Genomic DNA, 15,000 nt, shown 5'->3' on the forward strand with positions numbered 1-15,000 from the left:
ATTGTTGGCAATAGATGGTGTTCTATTCTGTTTCTATGCCGTTACCTGTTCCTCAGTGAAGTGTTGCCACTGGAGCAGGATCTCCTGTAGCAGAACCCAATGCTCCTCTGTCCACTTACAGATGGCTGCCCACCGGTCTCCCAGGTGCTGAAAGGAAGAACACACACGTTAGAAAAGAGGGCTTGTTTTTTTCGTGGTCCTTGGAAGCAGCACCTTAGAGATTCCAGATAGAGCAGATACAGAATGGAACCCGGTGTTACTCTCAGCATCACATACAGTACAGCTCCTTTCAACAAGACATTCTACTTGGGTTTAACTCCACTGGCCACCTCTCCACCCGGTTTCTACAGGCGTTCTGATGCTTGATGACCAGTATCTACCTCCATCTGGGAAAAGAAAGTCCTCTCATCCCAGCCTGCAGTAACACCAGCACATGGCTCTGTGTGTTCTCTATCGCAGTAACAGTCACCATGCAGGAAGAGCTCCGTCAGGTACATGCTATTAAAACCACATCCCCCTCACTTTAATTCCTGGGGTGGATTTTTACTGTCATTGTAACAGAAAGTAATAAGCAAAGAGCCCAGGTGCCCAAAACGACCCTAAAACAGAGCCCCGGAGACGCGTGACAGGTGACAGGTCACTATGGCAACTGGTTATCGAGTCTGTCTTGTCAATAGAAGAAAAGCCTTTCAGAATGTATATTTGTCTTTCTTCTGTTTCTTATAGCAGCAGTTAAAACAGGTTTGGTTGTTTTGTACCCTGTCGTATCACTCCATCTTTCTAAACACTAAACAACAAAAAACAATCTGCATTAGACTGTATCTCTATTATGATTCATACTCACAAGACTACGGCATCTTCTCCCATTATCTCCTAACAACCACATACAAGAGACGAATAAACTAACTAACAAAGCAATTTCCCTTTTTCTCTTCCTTCCTCCCCCACTCTGTCTCTCTCCCCTCTTCTCTCTCTCTCTCTCCCTCCTCCCTTCTCTGTCTCTCTCTCTCTCTTCCGCTCCACCTGCCTCCCCCACTCTGTCTCTCTCCCCTCTTCTCTCTCTCTCTCTCTCTCTGTCTCTCTCTCTCTCCCTCCTCCCTTCTCTGTCTCTCTGTCTCTCTCTCTCTCTCTCTCTCTTCCGCTCCACCTTCCTCCCCCACTTCTCTCTCTATCTCTCTCTCTTTCTCCCTCCTCCCTTCTCTGTCTCTCTGTCTCTCTCTCTCTCTCTCTCTCTCTTCCGTTCCACCTGCCTCCCCCACTCTCTCTCTCTCCCCCACTTCTCTCTCTCTCTCTCTCTCTCTCTCGGTCTCTCTCTCTGTCTCTCCCTCTCTGTCTCTCTCTGTCTCCCTCTCCTCCCTTCTCCTCTCTCTCTCTCTCTCTCTCATCCAATAGACAGAGCAGAATCCTGAGTTCCTGGACCGATAACTGCTAGACATGGTTAATCACCAGAGAACACTCATTATTTACCATCCAATCTATTTACACACAAATTCTACGTTCTACCCGAATGGGTTTCTCTTCTCTCTTCCACTAACGGAGAACATCAGCCGACAGTGTATTTGACAGTGTACTAGACAGTGTATTTGACAATGTACTAGAGAGTGTATTAGACAGTGTATTTGACAGTGTATTTGACAGTGTACTAGACAGTGTATTTGACAATGTACTAGAGAGTGTACTAGACAGTGCATTTGACAGTGTACTAGACAGTGTATTTGACAGTGTACTAGACAGTGTATTTGACAGTGTACTAGAGAGTGTACTAGACAGTGTATTTGACAGTGTACTAGATAGTGTATTAGACAGTGTATTTGACAGTGTATTTGACAGTGTACTAGACAGTGTATTTGACAGTGTACTAGAGAGTGTATTAGACAGTGTATTTGACAGTGTATTTGACAGTGTACTAGACAGTGTATTTGACAGTGTACTAGACAGTGTATTTGACAGTGTACTAGACAGTGTATTTGACAGTGTACTAGACAGTGTATTTGACAGTGTACTAGACAGTGTACTAGACAGTGTACTAGACAGTGTATTTGACAGTGTACTAGACAGTGTATTTGACAGTGTACTAGACAGTGTACTAGACAGTGTATTTGACAGTGTACTAGACAGTGTATTTGACAATGTATTAGACATTGTACTAGACAGTGTATTAGACAGTGTGTGTGTGTGTGCGTGCGTGTGTGTCCTGCCTGTCTCACCTGTAGTTTCTCCTCCAGGGCAGCGGTGGCGCTGTCTCCACTGTTCTCGTCCACCACCACCACCATGTGTGTCAGAGAGTTGACACGCACCTGCTCCAACTCTAGGTCCTCCTGCAACAGCTACAATAGGCATGATAATTGGGTTGAGTCTAGTAGGGACAAAATGGCAGGAAATGGCCCAAAATGGCAGGAAATGGCCCAAACTGGAAGGAAATGGAAAGACACTATCTGAAGTGATCACATAGTAAATGTTCATGATTATTTCACTAGGATGTGCTGTAATGAACATGACCCTGAAAGGACCCCAGCCCTGCAGGTAGCTAGATAGTAGTTAACCTACTTTGTGTTCCTCTACTTGGTGTTTAACATCCTCCAGGTCTGGCCCCATAGGCTGAGCCCCCATCCGCTTGATCCGCCCCTCTGTCAGCTCCAACCAATCAGTGAGCTGCTTCAACTGCCGGTGCTGAAGGTCCATCAACACCTCGTGGAGTCTGGGGGAGGAGGATGAGAGGAAAGAGGAGAGGAGAGGAGATGGAGAGGAGAGGAGAGGAGAGGAGAGGAGAGGAGAGGAGAGGAGAGGAGAGGAGAGGAGAGGGGGGAGGAGAGAAGAGGAGATGGAGAGGAGAGGAGAGGAGAGGAGAGGAGAGGAGAGGAGAGGAGAGGAGAGGAGAGGAGAGGGGGGAGGAGAGAAGAGGAGATGGAGAGGAGAGGAAGGGGAGAGGATAAGAGATGGAGGAGTAGAAGAGAAGAGAGGAAGAGGGGAGTAGGAGAGAGGAAGGAGAGGAGGAGAGGAGAAGAGTAGAGGAGAAGAGAAGAGAGGGAGGGAGGGAGGGAGGAGAGGAGAAGAAGAGGGAGGAGTGGAGAAGGGAGGGAGGAGGAGGAGAGTAGAGAAGAGAGAGAGGGGGAGAGGAGAAGAGGAGAGGAGAAAAGAGGGAGGAGGAGAGGAAAGGAGGGGCAAAGAGAAGAGGAGAGAAGGGGGAGGAGGAGAGACTGAGCAAAGAGGGCAGGGGGCTGTTGAGTACAGCTAGATCCTAGTTAGACACCTCACAGAGAGTTGCAGCTCAGGTCTATTCAAAACATAATATTACCTTCAAGGACATAGATACATATTTCTCACCCAGAGAGACATGCTGGATTTCAGGGGAATTTGTGTTTGCTTGTGTGTGTTTGTGCGTGCGTGTATGTGTGTGTGTGTGTGCTTGTGCTTGTGCTTGTGTGGGTGCGTGCAAATGTGTGTGTGTGTATGTGTGTGTGTGTGGGTGGTGCACAAGTCTGTGTGTGTGTGTTCACAATCGAGAGAATCCTGTCGCACAATCGAGAGCATCCTGTCGGGCTGTATCACCGCCTGGTACGGCAACTGCTCCGCCCACAACCGTAAGGCTCTCCAGAGGGTAGTGAGGTCTGCACAACGCATCACCGGGGGCAAACTACCTGCCCTCCAGGACACCTACACCACCCGATGTCACAGGAAGGCCAAAAAGATCATCAAGGACAACAACCACCCGAGCCACACTTTACATCATAAAGTGTGCTCTATACCATCTACTGCATCTTGCCTATGCTGCGCGGCCATTGCTCATCCATATATTTATATGTACATATTCTCATTCACTCCTTTACAATTGTCTGTATAAGGTAGTTGTTGTGAAATTGTTAGATTACTTGTTGGATATTACTGCAAGGTCGGAACTAGAAGCACAAGCATTTCGCTACACTCACATTAACATCTGCTAACCATGTGTATGTGACCAATAAAATTAGATTTGATTTGTGTGTGCCTGCCTGCGTGTCTGTGTACAGTATGGTCAGGGCTGGGCAGGTTACTTTCTGTACAACATTGTAATCCGTAAAGTAACTTTTGGATTAACTTTTTGGCGACGGGGCAGTATTTTCACGTCCGGATGAAATGCATGCCCAAATTCAACTGCCTGCTACTCATCCCCAGAAGATAAGATATGCATATTAGTAGTATATTTGGATAGAAAATACTCTGAAGTTTCTAAAACTGTTTGAATCATGTCTGTGAGTGTAACAGAACTTATGTACCAGGCAAAACCCAGAGGACAAACCATTCAGATTTGTTTTCTTTTTAGGTCACTCTCTTTTCAATGGGTTTTCAAGGGACCTTCTTGCAGTTCCTACCGCTTCCATTGGATGTCACCAGTCTTTAGAAATTGGTTGAGGTTTTTCCTTTGTGTAATGAAGAAGTACTTAAAAAAATACCTAAAGTTGTATTACAAAAGTAGTTTGAAATGTTTTGGCAAAGTTTACAGGTAACTTTTGAGATATTTTGTAGTCACGTTGCACAAGTTGGAACTGGTGTTTTTCTGGATCAAACGTGCCAAATCAATGGACATTTTGGATATATATCGACGGAATTAATCGAACAAAAGGACCGTTTGTGATGTTTATGGGACATATTGGAGTGCCAACAGAAGAAGCTCGTCAAAGGTAAGGCATGATTTATATTTTTTATTTCTGCGTTTTGTGTCGCGCCTGCAAGGTTGAAATATGCTTCTCTCTCTTTGTTTATGGATGTGCTATCCTCAGAAAATAGCATTGTTTGCTTTCGCCGAAAAGCCTTTTTGAAATCTGACATGTTGGCTGGATTCACAACACGTGTAGCTTTAATTTGGTATCTTACATGTGTGATTTCATGAAAGTTTGATTTTTATAGTAATTTATTTGAATTTGACGCTCTGCATTCTCTCTGGCTTTTGGCCAGGTTTTTTATTTTATTTTTTTATTTTACCTTTATTTAACCAGGTAGGCAAGTTGAGAACAAGTTCTCATTTACAATTGCGACCTGGCCAAGATAAAGCAAAGCAGTTCGACAGATACAACAACACAGAGTTACACATGGAGTAAAACAAACATACAGTCAATAATAAAGTATAAACAAGTCTATATACAATGTGAGCAAATGAGGTGAGAAGGGAGGTAAAGGCAAAAAAGGCCTTGGTGGCAAGGTAAATACAATATAGCAAGTAAAGCACTGGAATGGTAGTTTTGCAATGGAAGAATGTGCAAAGTAGAAATAAAAATAATGGGGTGCAAAGGAGCAAAATAAATAAATAAATTAAATACAGTTGGGAAAAAGGTAGTTGATAGGGCTAAATTATAGGTGGGCTATGTACAGGTGCAGTAATCTGTGAGCTGCTCTGACAGTTGGTGCTTAAAGCTAGTGAGGGAGATAAGTGTTTCCAGTTTCAGAGATTTTTGTAGTTCGTTCCAGTCATTGGCAGAAGAGAACTGGAAAGAGAGGCGGCCAAAGAAAGAATTGGTTTTGGGGGTGACTAGAGAGATATACCTGCTGGAGCGGGTGCTACAGGTGGGAGATGCTATGGTGACCAGCGAGCTGAGATAAGGGGGGACTTTACCTAGCAGCTCTTGTAGATGACATGGAGCCAGTGGGTTTGGCGACGAGTATGAAGCGAGGGCCAGCCAACGAGAGCGTACAGGTCGCAATGGTGGGTAGTATATGGGGCTTTGGTGACAAAACGGATTGCACTGTGATAGACTGCATCCAATTTGTTGAGTAGGGTATTGGAGGCTATTTTGTAAATGACATCGCCAAAGTCGAGGATTGGTAGGATGGTCAGTTTTACAAGGGTATGTTTGGCAGCATGAGTGAAGGATGCTTTGTTGCGAAATAGGAAGCCAATTCTAGATTTAACTTTGGATTGGAGATGTTTGATATGGGTCTGGAAGGAGAGTTTACAGTCTAACCAGACACCTAAGTATTTGTAGTTGTCCACGTATTCTAAGTCAGAGCCGTCCAGAGTAGTGATGTTGGACAGGCGGGTAGGTGCAGGTAGCGATCGGTTGAAGAGCATGCATTTAGTTTTACTTGTATTTAAGAGCAATTGGAGGCCACGGAAGGAGAGTTGTATGGCATTGAAGCTTGCCTGGAGGGTTGTTAACACAGTGTCCAAAGAAGGGCCGGAAGTATACAGAATGGTGTCGTCTGCGTAGAGGTGGATCAGAGACTCACCAGCAGCAAGAGCGACCTCATTGATGTATACAGAGAAGAGAGTCGGTCCAAGAATTGAACCCTGTGGCACCCCCATAGAGACTGCCAGAGGTCCGGACAACAGACCCTCCGATTTGACACACTGAACTCTATCAGAGAAGTAGTTGGTGAACCAGGCGAGGCAATCATTTGAGAAACCAAGGCTGTTGAGTCTGCCGATGAGGATGTGGTGATTGACAGAGTCGAAAGCCTTGGCCAGATCAATGAATACGGCTGCACAGTAATGTTTCTTATCGATGGCGGTTAAGATATCGTTTAGGACCTTGAGCGTGGCTGAGGTGCACCCATGACCAGCTCTGAAACCAGATTGCATAGCAGAGAAGGTATGGTGAGATTCAAAATGGTCGGTAATCTGTTTGTTGACTTGGCTTTCGAAGACCTTAGAAAGGCATGGTAGGATAGATATAGGTCTGTAGCAGTTTGGGTCAAGAGTGTCCCCCCCTTTGAAGAGGGGGATGACCGCAGCTGCTTTCCAATCTATGGGAATCTCAGACGACACGAAAGAGAGGTTGAACAGGCTAGTAATAGGGGTGGCAACAATTTCGGCAGATAATTTTAGAAAGAAAGGGTCCAGATTGTCTAGCCCGGCTGATTTGTAGGGGTCCAGATTTTGCAGCTCTTTCAGAACATCAGCTGAATGGATTTGGGAGAAGGAGAAATGGGGAAGGCTTGGGCGAGTTGCTGTTGGGGGTGCAGTGCTGTTGACAGGGGTAGGAGTAGCCAGGTGGAAAGCATGGCCAGCAGTAGAAAAATGCTTATTGAAATTTTCAATTATGGTGGATTTATCAGTGGTGACAGTGTTTCCTATCTTCAGTGCAGTGGGCAGCTGGGAGGAGGTGTTCTTATTCTCCATGGACTTTACAGTGTCCCAGAACTTTTTTGAGTTAGTGTTGCAAGAAGCAAATTTCTGCTTGAAAAAGCTAGCCTTGGCTTTTCTAACTGCCTGTGTATAATGGTTTCTAGCTTCCCTGAACAGCTGCATATCACGGGGGCTGTTCGATGCTAATGCAGAACGCCATAGGATGTTTTTGTGTTGGTTAAGGGCAGTCAGGTCTGGGGAGAACCAAGGGCTATATCTGTTCCTGGTTCTAAATTTATTGAATGCGGCATGTTTATTTAAGATGGTTAGGAAGGCATTTAAAAAAAAAAAAATATCCAGGCATCCTCTACTGACGGGATGAGGTCAATATCCTTCCAGGATACCCCGGCCAGGTCGATTAGAAAGGCCTGCTCGCTGAAGTGTTTCAGGGAGCGTTTTACAGTGATGAGAGGAGGTCGTTTGACCGCTGACCCATTACGGATGCAGGCAATGAGGCAGTGATCGCTGAGATCTTGGTTGAAGACAGCAGAGGTGTATTTAGAGGGGAAGTTGGTTAGGATGATATATATGAGGGTGCCCGTGTTTAAGGCTTTGGGGAGGTACCTGGTAGGTTCATTGATAATTTGTGTGAGATTGAGGGCATCAAGTTTAGATTGTAGGATGGCTGGGGTGTTAAGCATGTTCCAGTTTAGGTCGCCTAGCAGCACGAGCTCTGAAGATAGATGGGGGGCAATCAGTTCACATATGGTGTCCAGAGCACAGCTGGGGGCAGAGGGTGGTCTATAGCAGGCGGCAACGGTGAGAGACTTGTTTTTAGAGAGGTGGATTTTTAAAAGTAGAAGTTCAAATTGTTTGGGTACAGACCTGGATAGTAGGACAGAACTCTGCAGGCTATCTTTGCAGTAGATTGCAACACCGCCCCCTTTGGCAGTTCTATCTTGTCTGAAAATTTTGTAGTTTGGAATTAAAATGTCTGAATTTTTGGTGGTCTTCCTAAGCCAGGATTCAGACACAGCTAGAACATACGGGTTGGCAGAGTGTGCTAAAGCAGTGAATAGAACAAACTTAGGGAGGAGGCTTCTAATGTTAATATGCATGAAACCAAGGCTATTACGGTTACAGAAGTCGTCAAAAGAGAGCGCCTGGGGAATAGGAGTGGAGCTAGGCACTGCAGGGCCTGGATTCACCTCTACATCGCCAGAGGAACATAGGAGGAGTAGAATAAGGGTGCGGCTAAAAGCAATAAGAATTGGTCGTCTAGAACGTCTGGAACAGAGAGTAAAAGGAGGTTTCTGGGGGCGATAAAATAGCATCAAGGTATAATGTACAGACAAAGGTAAGGTAGGATGTGAATACAGTGGAGGTAAACCTAGGTATTGAGTGATGAAGAGAGATATATTGTCTCTAGAAACATCATTGAAACCAGGAGATGTCATTGCATGTGTGGGTGGTGGAACTAATAGGTTGGATAAGGTATAGTGAGCAGGACTAGAGGCTCTACAGTGAAATAAGCCAATAAACACTAACCAGAACAGCAATGGACAAGACATATTGACATTAAGGAGAGGCATGCTTAGTCGAGTGATCAAAAGGTTCCAGTGAGTGGAGAGGTTGGTTGAGGGTCACGGCGATTTAGACAGCTAGCCAGGCCAACCGGTAGCAAGCTAGCATAGGATGGAGTCTGTTGTTAGCCACCTCTTGCGTTCGGTCAGTAGATTAGTGGGGTTCCGTGTGGTAGAGGGGATTAATCCAAATCACACAACAACAACAAAAATAAGAACAATAGATATAGTTATAGAGGCCCGAGAAGAAAACATAATAATAATAAAAATAAATAAATTGTCCGATTGTCTATTCAGATAGCAGCCGGTAAGGTGGGACGCTAGAGAGGTTAACCAAACTCAGTAACGTAATCTGATTACATTCATTTACTTTTAGATTACTTTCCCCTTAAGAGGCATTAAAAGAGGACAAATAATTTATATTATCAATTGAACAACATCTACTGCAGGATAAATCAATGTTACATTTTTACATAGCTGGCCATATATGGATGTTACATTTTACCTAAATGGGCTTCTTCTAACCCATCGCTTTCTACTACAGATAATAATACCATTAGGCTGTATCTTTACATTAAACACCAGAGTGTGTCAGATTTCCAGTCGTTCCAATTCATTAAATACCCCTTGATCTTCAAGAAGAGGACTGGGAGATGTAACAACAACACCACGGGGGAGTTGAGAAGAGGACTGGGAAATGTAACAACAACACCACGGGGGAGTTGAGAAGAGGACTGGGAGATGTAACAACAACACCACGGGGGAGTTGAGAAGAGGACTGGGAGATGTAACAACAACACCACGGGGGAGTTGAGAAGAGGACTGGGAAATGTAACAACAACACCACGGGGGAGTTGAGAAGAGGACTGGGAGATGTAACAACAACACCACGGGGGAGTTGAGAAGAGGACTGGGAGATGTAACAACAACACCCCGGGGGAGTTGAGAAGATGACTGGGAGATGTAACAACAACACCACGGGGGAGTTGAGAAGAGGACTGGGAGATGTAACAACAACACCACGGGGGAGTTGAGAAGAGGACTGGGAAATGTAACAACAACACCACGGGGGAGTTGAGAAGAGGACTGGGAGATGTAACAACAACACCACGGGGGAGTTGAGAAGAGGACTGGGAGATGTAACAACAACACCACGGGGGAGTTGAGAAGAGGACTGGGAGATGTAACAACAACACCACGGGGGAGTTGAGAAGAGGACTGGGAGATGTAACAACAACACCACGGGGGAGTTGAGAAGAGGACTGGGAGATGTAACAACAACACCACGGGGGAGTTGAGAAGAGGACTGGGAAATGTAACAACAACACCACGGGGGAGTTGAGAAGAGGACTGGGAAATGTAACAATATCCACAACCTCCACAACCATCCACAACCTCCACAACCATCCACAACCTCCACAACCATCCACAACCTCCACAACCATCCACAACCTCCACAACCATCCACAACCTCCACAACCTCCACAACCTCCACAACCATCCACAACCTCCACAACCATCCACAACCTCCACAACCATCCACAACCTCCACAACCATCCACAACCTCCACAACCATCCACAACCTCCACAACCTCCACAACCATCCACAACCATCCACAACCTCCACAACCATCCACAACCTCCACAACCATCCACAACCTCCACAACCATCCACAACCTCCACAACCATCCACAACCTCCACAACCTCCACAACCATCCACAACCTCCACAACCATCCACAACCATCCACAACCTCCACAACCATCCACACCCAACCACAACCTCCACAACCATCCACAACCTCCACAACCTCCACAACCATCCACAACCATCCACAACCTCCACAACCATCCACAACCTCCACAACCATCCACAACCATCCACAACCTCCACAACCATCCACAACCTCCACAACCTCCACAACCATCCACAACCTCCACAACCTCCACAACCATCCACAACCTCCACAACCTCCACAACCATCCACAACCTCCACAACCTCCACAACCTCCACAACCATCCACAACCTCCACAACCTCCACAACCATCCACAACCTCCACAACCTCCACAACCTCCACAACCTCCACAACCATCCACAACCTCCACAACCTCCACAACCTCCACAACCATCCACAACCTCCACAACCTCCACAACCATCCACAACCTCCACAACATCCACAACCTCCACAACCATCCACAACCTCCACAACCTCCACAACCTCCACAACCTCCACAACCATCCACAACCTCCACAACCATCCACAACCTCCACAACCATCCACAACCTCCACAACCATCCACAACCTCCACAACCTCCACAACCATCCACAACCTCCACAACCATCCACAACCTCCACAACCATCCACAACCTCCACAACCATCCACAACCTCCACAACCATCCACAACCTCCACAACAATCCACAACCTCCACAACCTCCACAACCATCCACAACCTCCACAACCATCCACAACCTCCACAACCATCCACAACCTCCACAACCTCCACAACCATCCACAACCTCCACAACCTCCACAACCTCCACAACCATCCACAACCTCCACAACATCCACAACCTCCACAACCATCCACAACCTCCACAACCTCCACAACCTCCACAACCTCCACAACCTCCACAACCATCCACAACCTCCACAACCATCCACAACCTCCACAACATCCACAACCTCCACAACCATCCACAACCTCCACAACCATCCACAACCTCCACAACCATCCACAACCTCCACAACCTCCACAACATCCACAACCTCCACAACCATCCACAACCTCCACAACCATCCACAACCTCCACAACCATCCACAACCATCCACAACCTCCACAAACATCCACAACCTCCACATTCTCCACAACATCCACAACCTCCACAACCCATGACACTAAATAGTATTAGCTAAAAAAAATGTGTGATTCACATTTTTTCTTTATCTATTTTTTTCCTTAAGATGTATTTTTCTTAAAACTTGTTGTTTAAGGGCAAGTAAGCATTTCACTGTATTTTATTTAACTAGGCAAGTCAGTTAAGAACAAATTCTTATTTTCAATGACGGCCTAGGAACAGTGGGTTAACTGCCTGTTCAGGGGCAGAAGGACAGGTTTGTTACTAGTCCAACGCTCTAACCACTAGGCTACGCTACCGCCCCGTAAGGTCTACAGCTGGTGTACAGCTGTTGTATTCGGCGCATGTGACAAATAACATTTGATTTTATTTGATCAAAGCAGGAATAGGTTTTTGTAGGCTACAGTCCAAGCTATGTCTTCCAATGGAGCGACTGCTGTCGGCATCCAAAGATGATCCAACTTGAATAAACGCTTGGAGGTCAGGATGACAGTAGTGGTGTAGCTCAACGGGCAATATAGATATCAGTAAGAAGTGATTTGGTGTGTCGTCATAGTGATGTGGAACAAACTGAAACATGTGTGGAGTCATTATGGAGGGATCAGGCGTTAGGAAGTGTATGTGTGGAGTCATTATGGAGGGATCAGGCGTTAGGAAGTGTATGTGTGGAGTCATTATGGAGGGATCAGGCGTTAGGAGGTGTATGTGTGGAGTCATTATGGAGGGATCAGGCGTTAGGAAGTGTATGTGTGGAGTCATTATGGAGGGATCAGGCGTTAGGAAGTGTATGTGTGGAGTCATTATGGAGGGATCAGGCGTTAGGAAGTGTATGTGTGGAGTCATTATGGAGGGATCAGGCGTTAGGAAGTGATGGTCTCTGTGACTGGAGCCTCCCCAGAATAATGCATTGGCTTCCCTGGTTGCTGAATTCCTGAACACATGTTCTCACTGATTACCAGCAGACATTACCAGTAGACATTACCAGTAGACATTACCAGTAGACATTACCAGTAGACATTACAAGGATACATTACCAGCATACATTACCAGCAGAGATTACCAGTAGACATTACCAGCAGACATTACCAGCAGACATTACCAGCAGAGATTACCAGTAGACATTACCAGCAGAGATTACCAGTAGACATTACCAGCAGAGATTACCAGTAGACATTACCGGTAGACATTACCGGCAGACATTACCAGCAGACATTACCAGTAGAGATTACCAGTAGACATTACCAGCAGAGATTACCAGTAGACATTACCAGCAGAGATTACCAGTAGACATTACCAGCAGACATTACCAGTAGACATTACCAGTAGAAATTACCAGTAGAGATTACCAGTAGAGATTACCAGTAGACATTACCAGCAGACATTACCAGTAGACATTACCAGCAGACATTACCAAGAGGGAGGTAGGTGATAATCACCCTAATGTAGGTTTGGTCCATAGGTGTGTGTGTTTGAGTGTTTGTGTGTGTGTCTGTGTGTCTGTGTGTGTGTCTGTGTGTGTGTGTGTGTCTGTGTGTGTGTGTTTGTGTGTGTGTGTGTCTCTGTGTGTGTGTGTGTGTGTGTGTGTGTGTCTGTGTGTCTGTGTGTGTGTGTGTGTGTCTGTGTGTTTGTGTGTGTCTGTGTGTGTGTGTTTGTGTGTGTGTGTGTGTGTGTGTGTCTCTGTGTGTGTGTGTGTGTGTCTGTGTGTCTGTGTGTGTGTGTGTGTGTCTGTGTGTGTGTGTCTGTGTGTGTGTGTTTGTGTGTGTGTCTGTGTGTGTGTGTGTGTGTGTGTGTGTGTCTGTGTGTGTGTGTGTGTGTGTGCGTGTGCGTCCATCCATCCATCCATGTGTGTGTGCCCTACCTGCTCTGTTTCTCCATGCTAGCCACTCTGAGGTGTTCCCAGCGGGAGTTGAGGAGGTTCATCTGCTCCCTGACCTCTTTCTCCTCCTCCTCCGTTAAATGGCCCTCACCCAGGAGGGCACTGCCTGCACGCAGCACCCTGCCCACACTGCCCTGGTGGGACGTCAGCTCCACCATGTAGCCCTGAGAGGACACAGGCAGGAAGGGACGTACACACACAGACACAGACACAGGGACACACACACAGGGACACACACACACACAGACACAGGGACACACACAGACACAGTGACACACACAGACACAGGGACACACACACAGGGACACACACAGACACAGTGACACACACACACACAGACACACACAAACAGACACAGGGACACACACACACATAGACACAGGAACACACAGACACACAGAAACACACAGACATACATATAGACACAAACACACACACACACAGACACACACACAAACAGGAACACACAGACACACACACAGATACCGGAACACACACACATACACAGGCACGCAAACACGTAGGGACACACACATACTTACAAACACGCGCACACACAGCGCATGTAGACACACACAAACACACACACACACCCAGTACATGTTATAGTATATAATGAACACACAGGGGGGAAACCCAGAGTCAGGTTTTCCACCTGAACAGATATTCTCTTCATCTTTCCTTTCTTCTTCCATGGTGTTGTTATTCATTATTATTTACTAAACTACCCTTGGATTTTTTACACATTGTGTTGTTTTACAGCCTGAAGTTAAAATTGATTCAACTGAGATGTTTTGTCACTGGCTTACACACAATACCCCATAATGTCAAAGTGGAATTATGTTTTCCATTTTTTTTTAACCAAATTAATTAAAAATGAAAAGCTGAAATGCCTTGAGTCAACAAGTATTCAACCCCTTTGTTATGACAAGCTGAAATAAGTTCAGGAGTAAAAACAATGTGCTTAACAAGTCACATAATAAGTTGCATGGACTCCGTGTGCGATAACAGTGTTTAACATGATTTTTGAATGACTACCTCATCTCTGTACCCCACACATACAATTATCTGTAAGTTCCCTCAGTCGAGCAGTGAATTTCAAACATTGGTTCAACCACAAATACCAGGGAGGTTTTCCAATGCCTCACAAAGAAGGGCACCTATTGTTAGATGGGTAAAAATTAAAAAAGCAGACCTTGAATATCTCTTTGAGTACGGTGAAGTTATGAATTACACTATGGATGGTGTATCAATACACCCAGTCACTACAAAGATACAGGAGTCATTCCTAACTCAGTTGCCGGAGAGGAAGGAAACCGCTCAGGGATAGTTACTCCACAATACTAACCTAATTGACTGAGGTGGAAAAAAGAAACCTGTACAAAATAATAATGTCTACAAAACATGTATCCTGTTTGCAACAAGGCACTAAATTAATACTGCAAAAGAATTGCAAAAGAATTAACTTTTTGTCCTGAATAAAAAGTGTTATGTTTCGGCAAATCCAATACAACACATTACTGAGTACCACTCTCCATATTTTCAGGCATAGTGGTGGCTGCATCATGTTATGGGTATGCTTGTCATCATTAACAACTGGGCAGTTTTTCAGGATAAAAAATAAACAGAATGGAGCT

General features: G+C 45.6%; 1 protein-coding gene across 1 annotated transcript in view; it reads right to left on the reverse strand.

Annotated features, from left to right (window-relative positions):
* LOC139373933 (dystrophin-like) overlaps positions 1–15,000 on the reverse strand; it is a 187,960-nt gene that overhangs the window by 24,154 nt on the left and 148,806 nt on the right. Inside the window, exons 11-14 of the mRNA XM_071115018.1 lie at positions 13,346–13,527; positions 2,548–2,698; positions 2,208–2,327; positions 46–147 (exon numbers count right to left, since the gene is read on the reverse strand). Of these exons, the coding sequence (XP_070971119.1) occupies positions 46–147; positions 2,208–2,327; positions 2,548–2,698; positions 13,346–13,527 (555 nt within the window). The remainder of the gene's footprint in view (positions 1–45; positions 148–2,207; positions 2,328–2,547; positions 2,699–13,345; positions 13,528–15,000) is intronic.

Source organism: Oncorhynchus clarkii, chromosome 18 (genome assembly GCF_045791955.1).
Source record: "Oncorhynchus clarkii lewisi isolate Uvic-CL-2024 chromosome 18, UVic_Ocla_1.0, whole genome shotgun sequence".
NCBI lineage: Eukaryota > Metazoa > Chordata > Actinopteri > Salmoniformes > Salmonidae > Oncorhynchus > Oncorhynchus clarkii.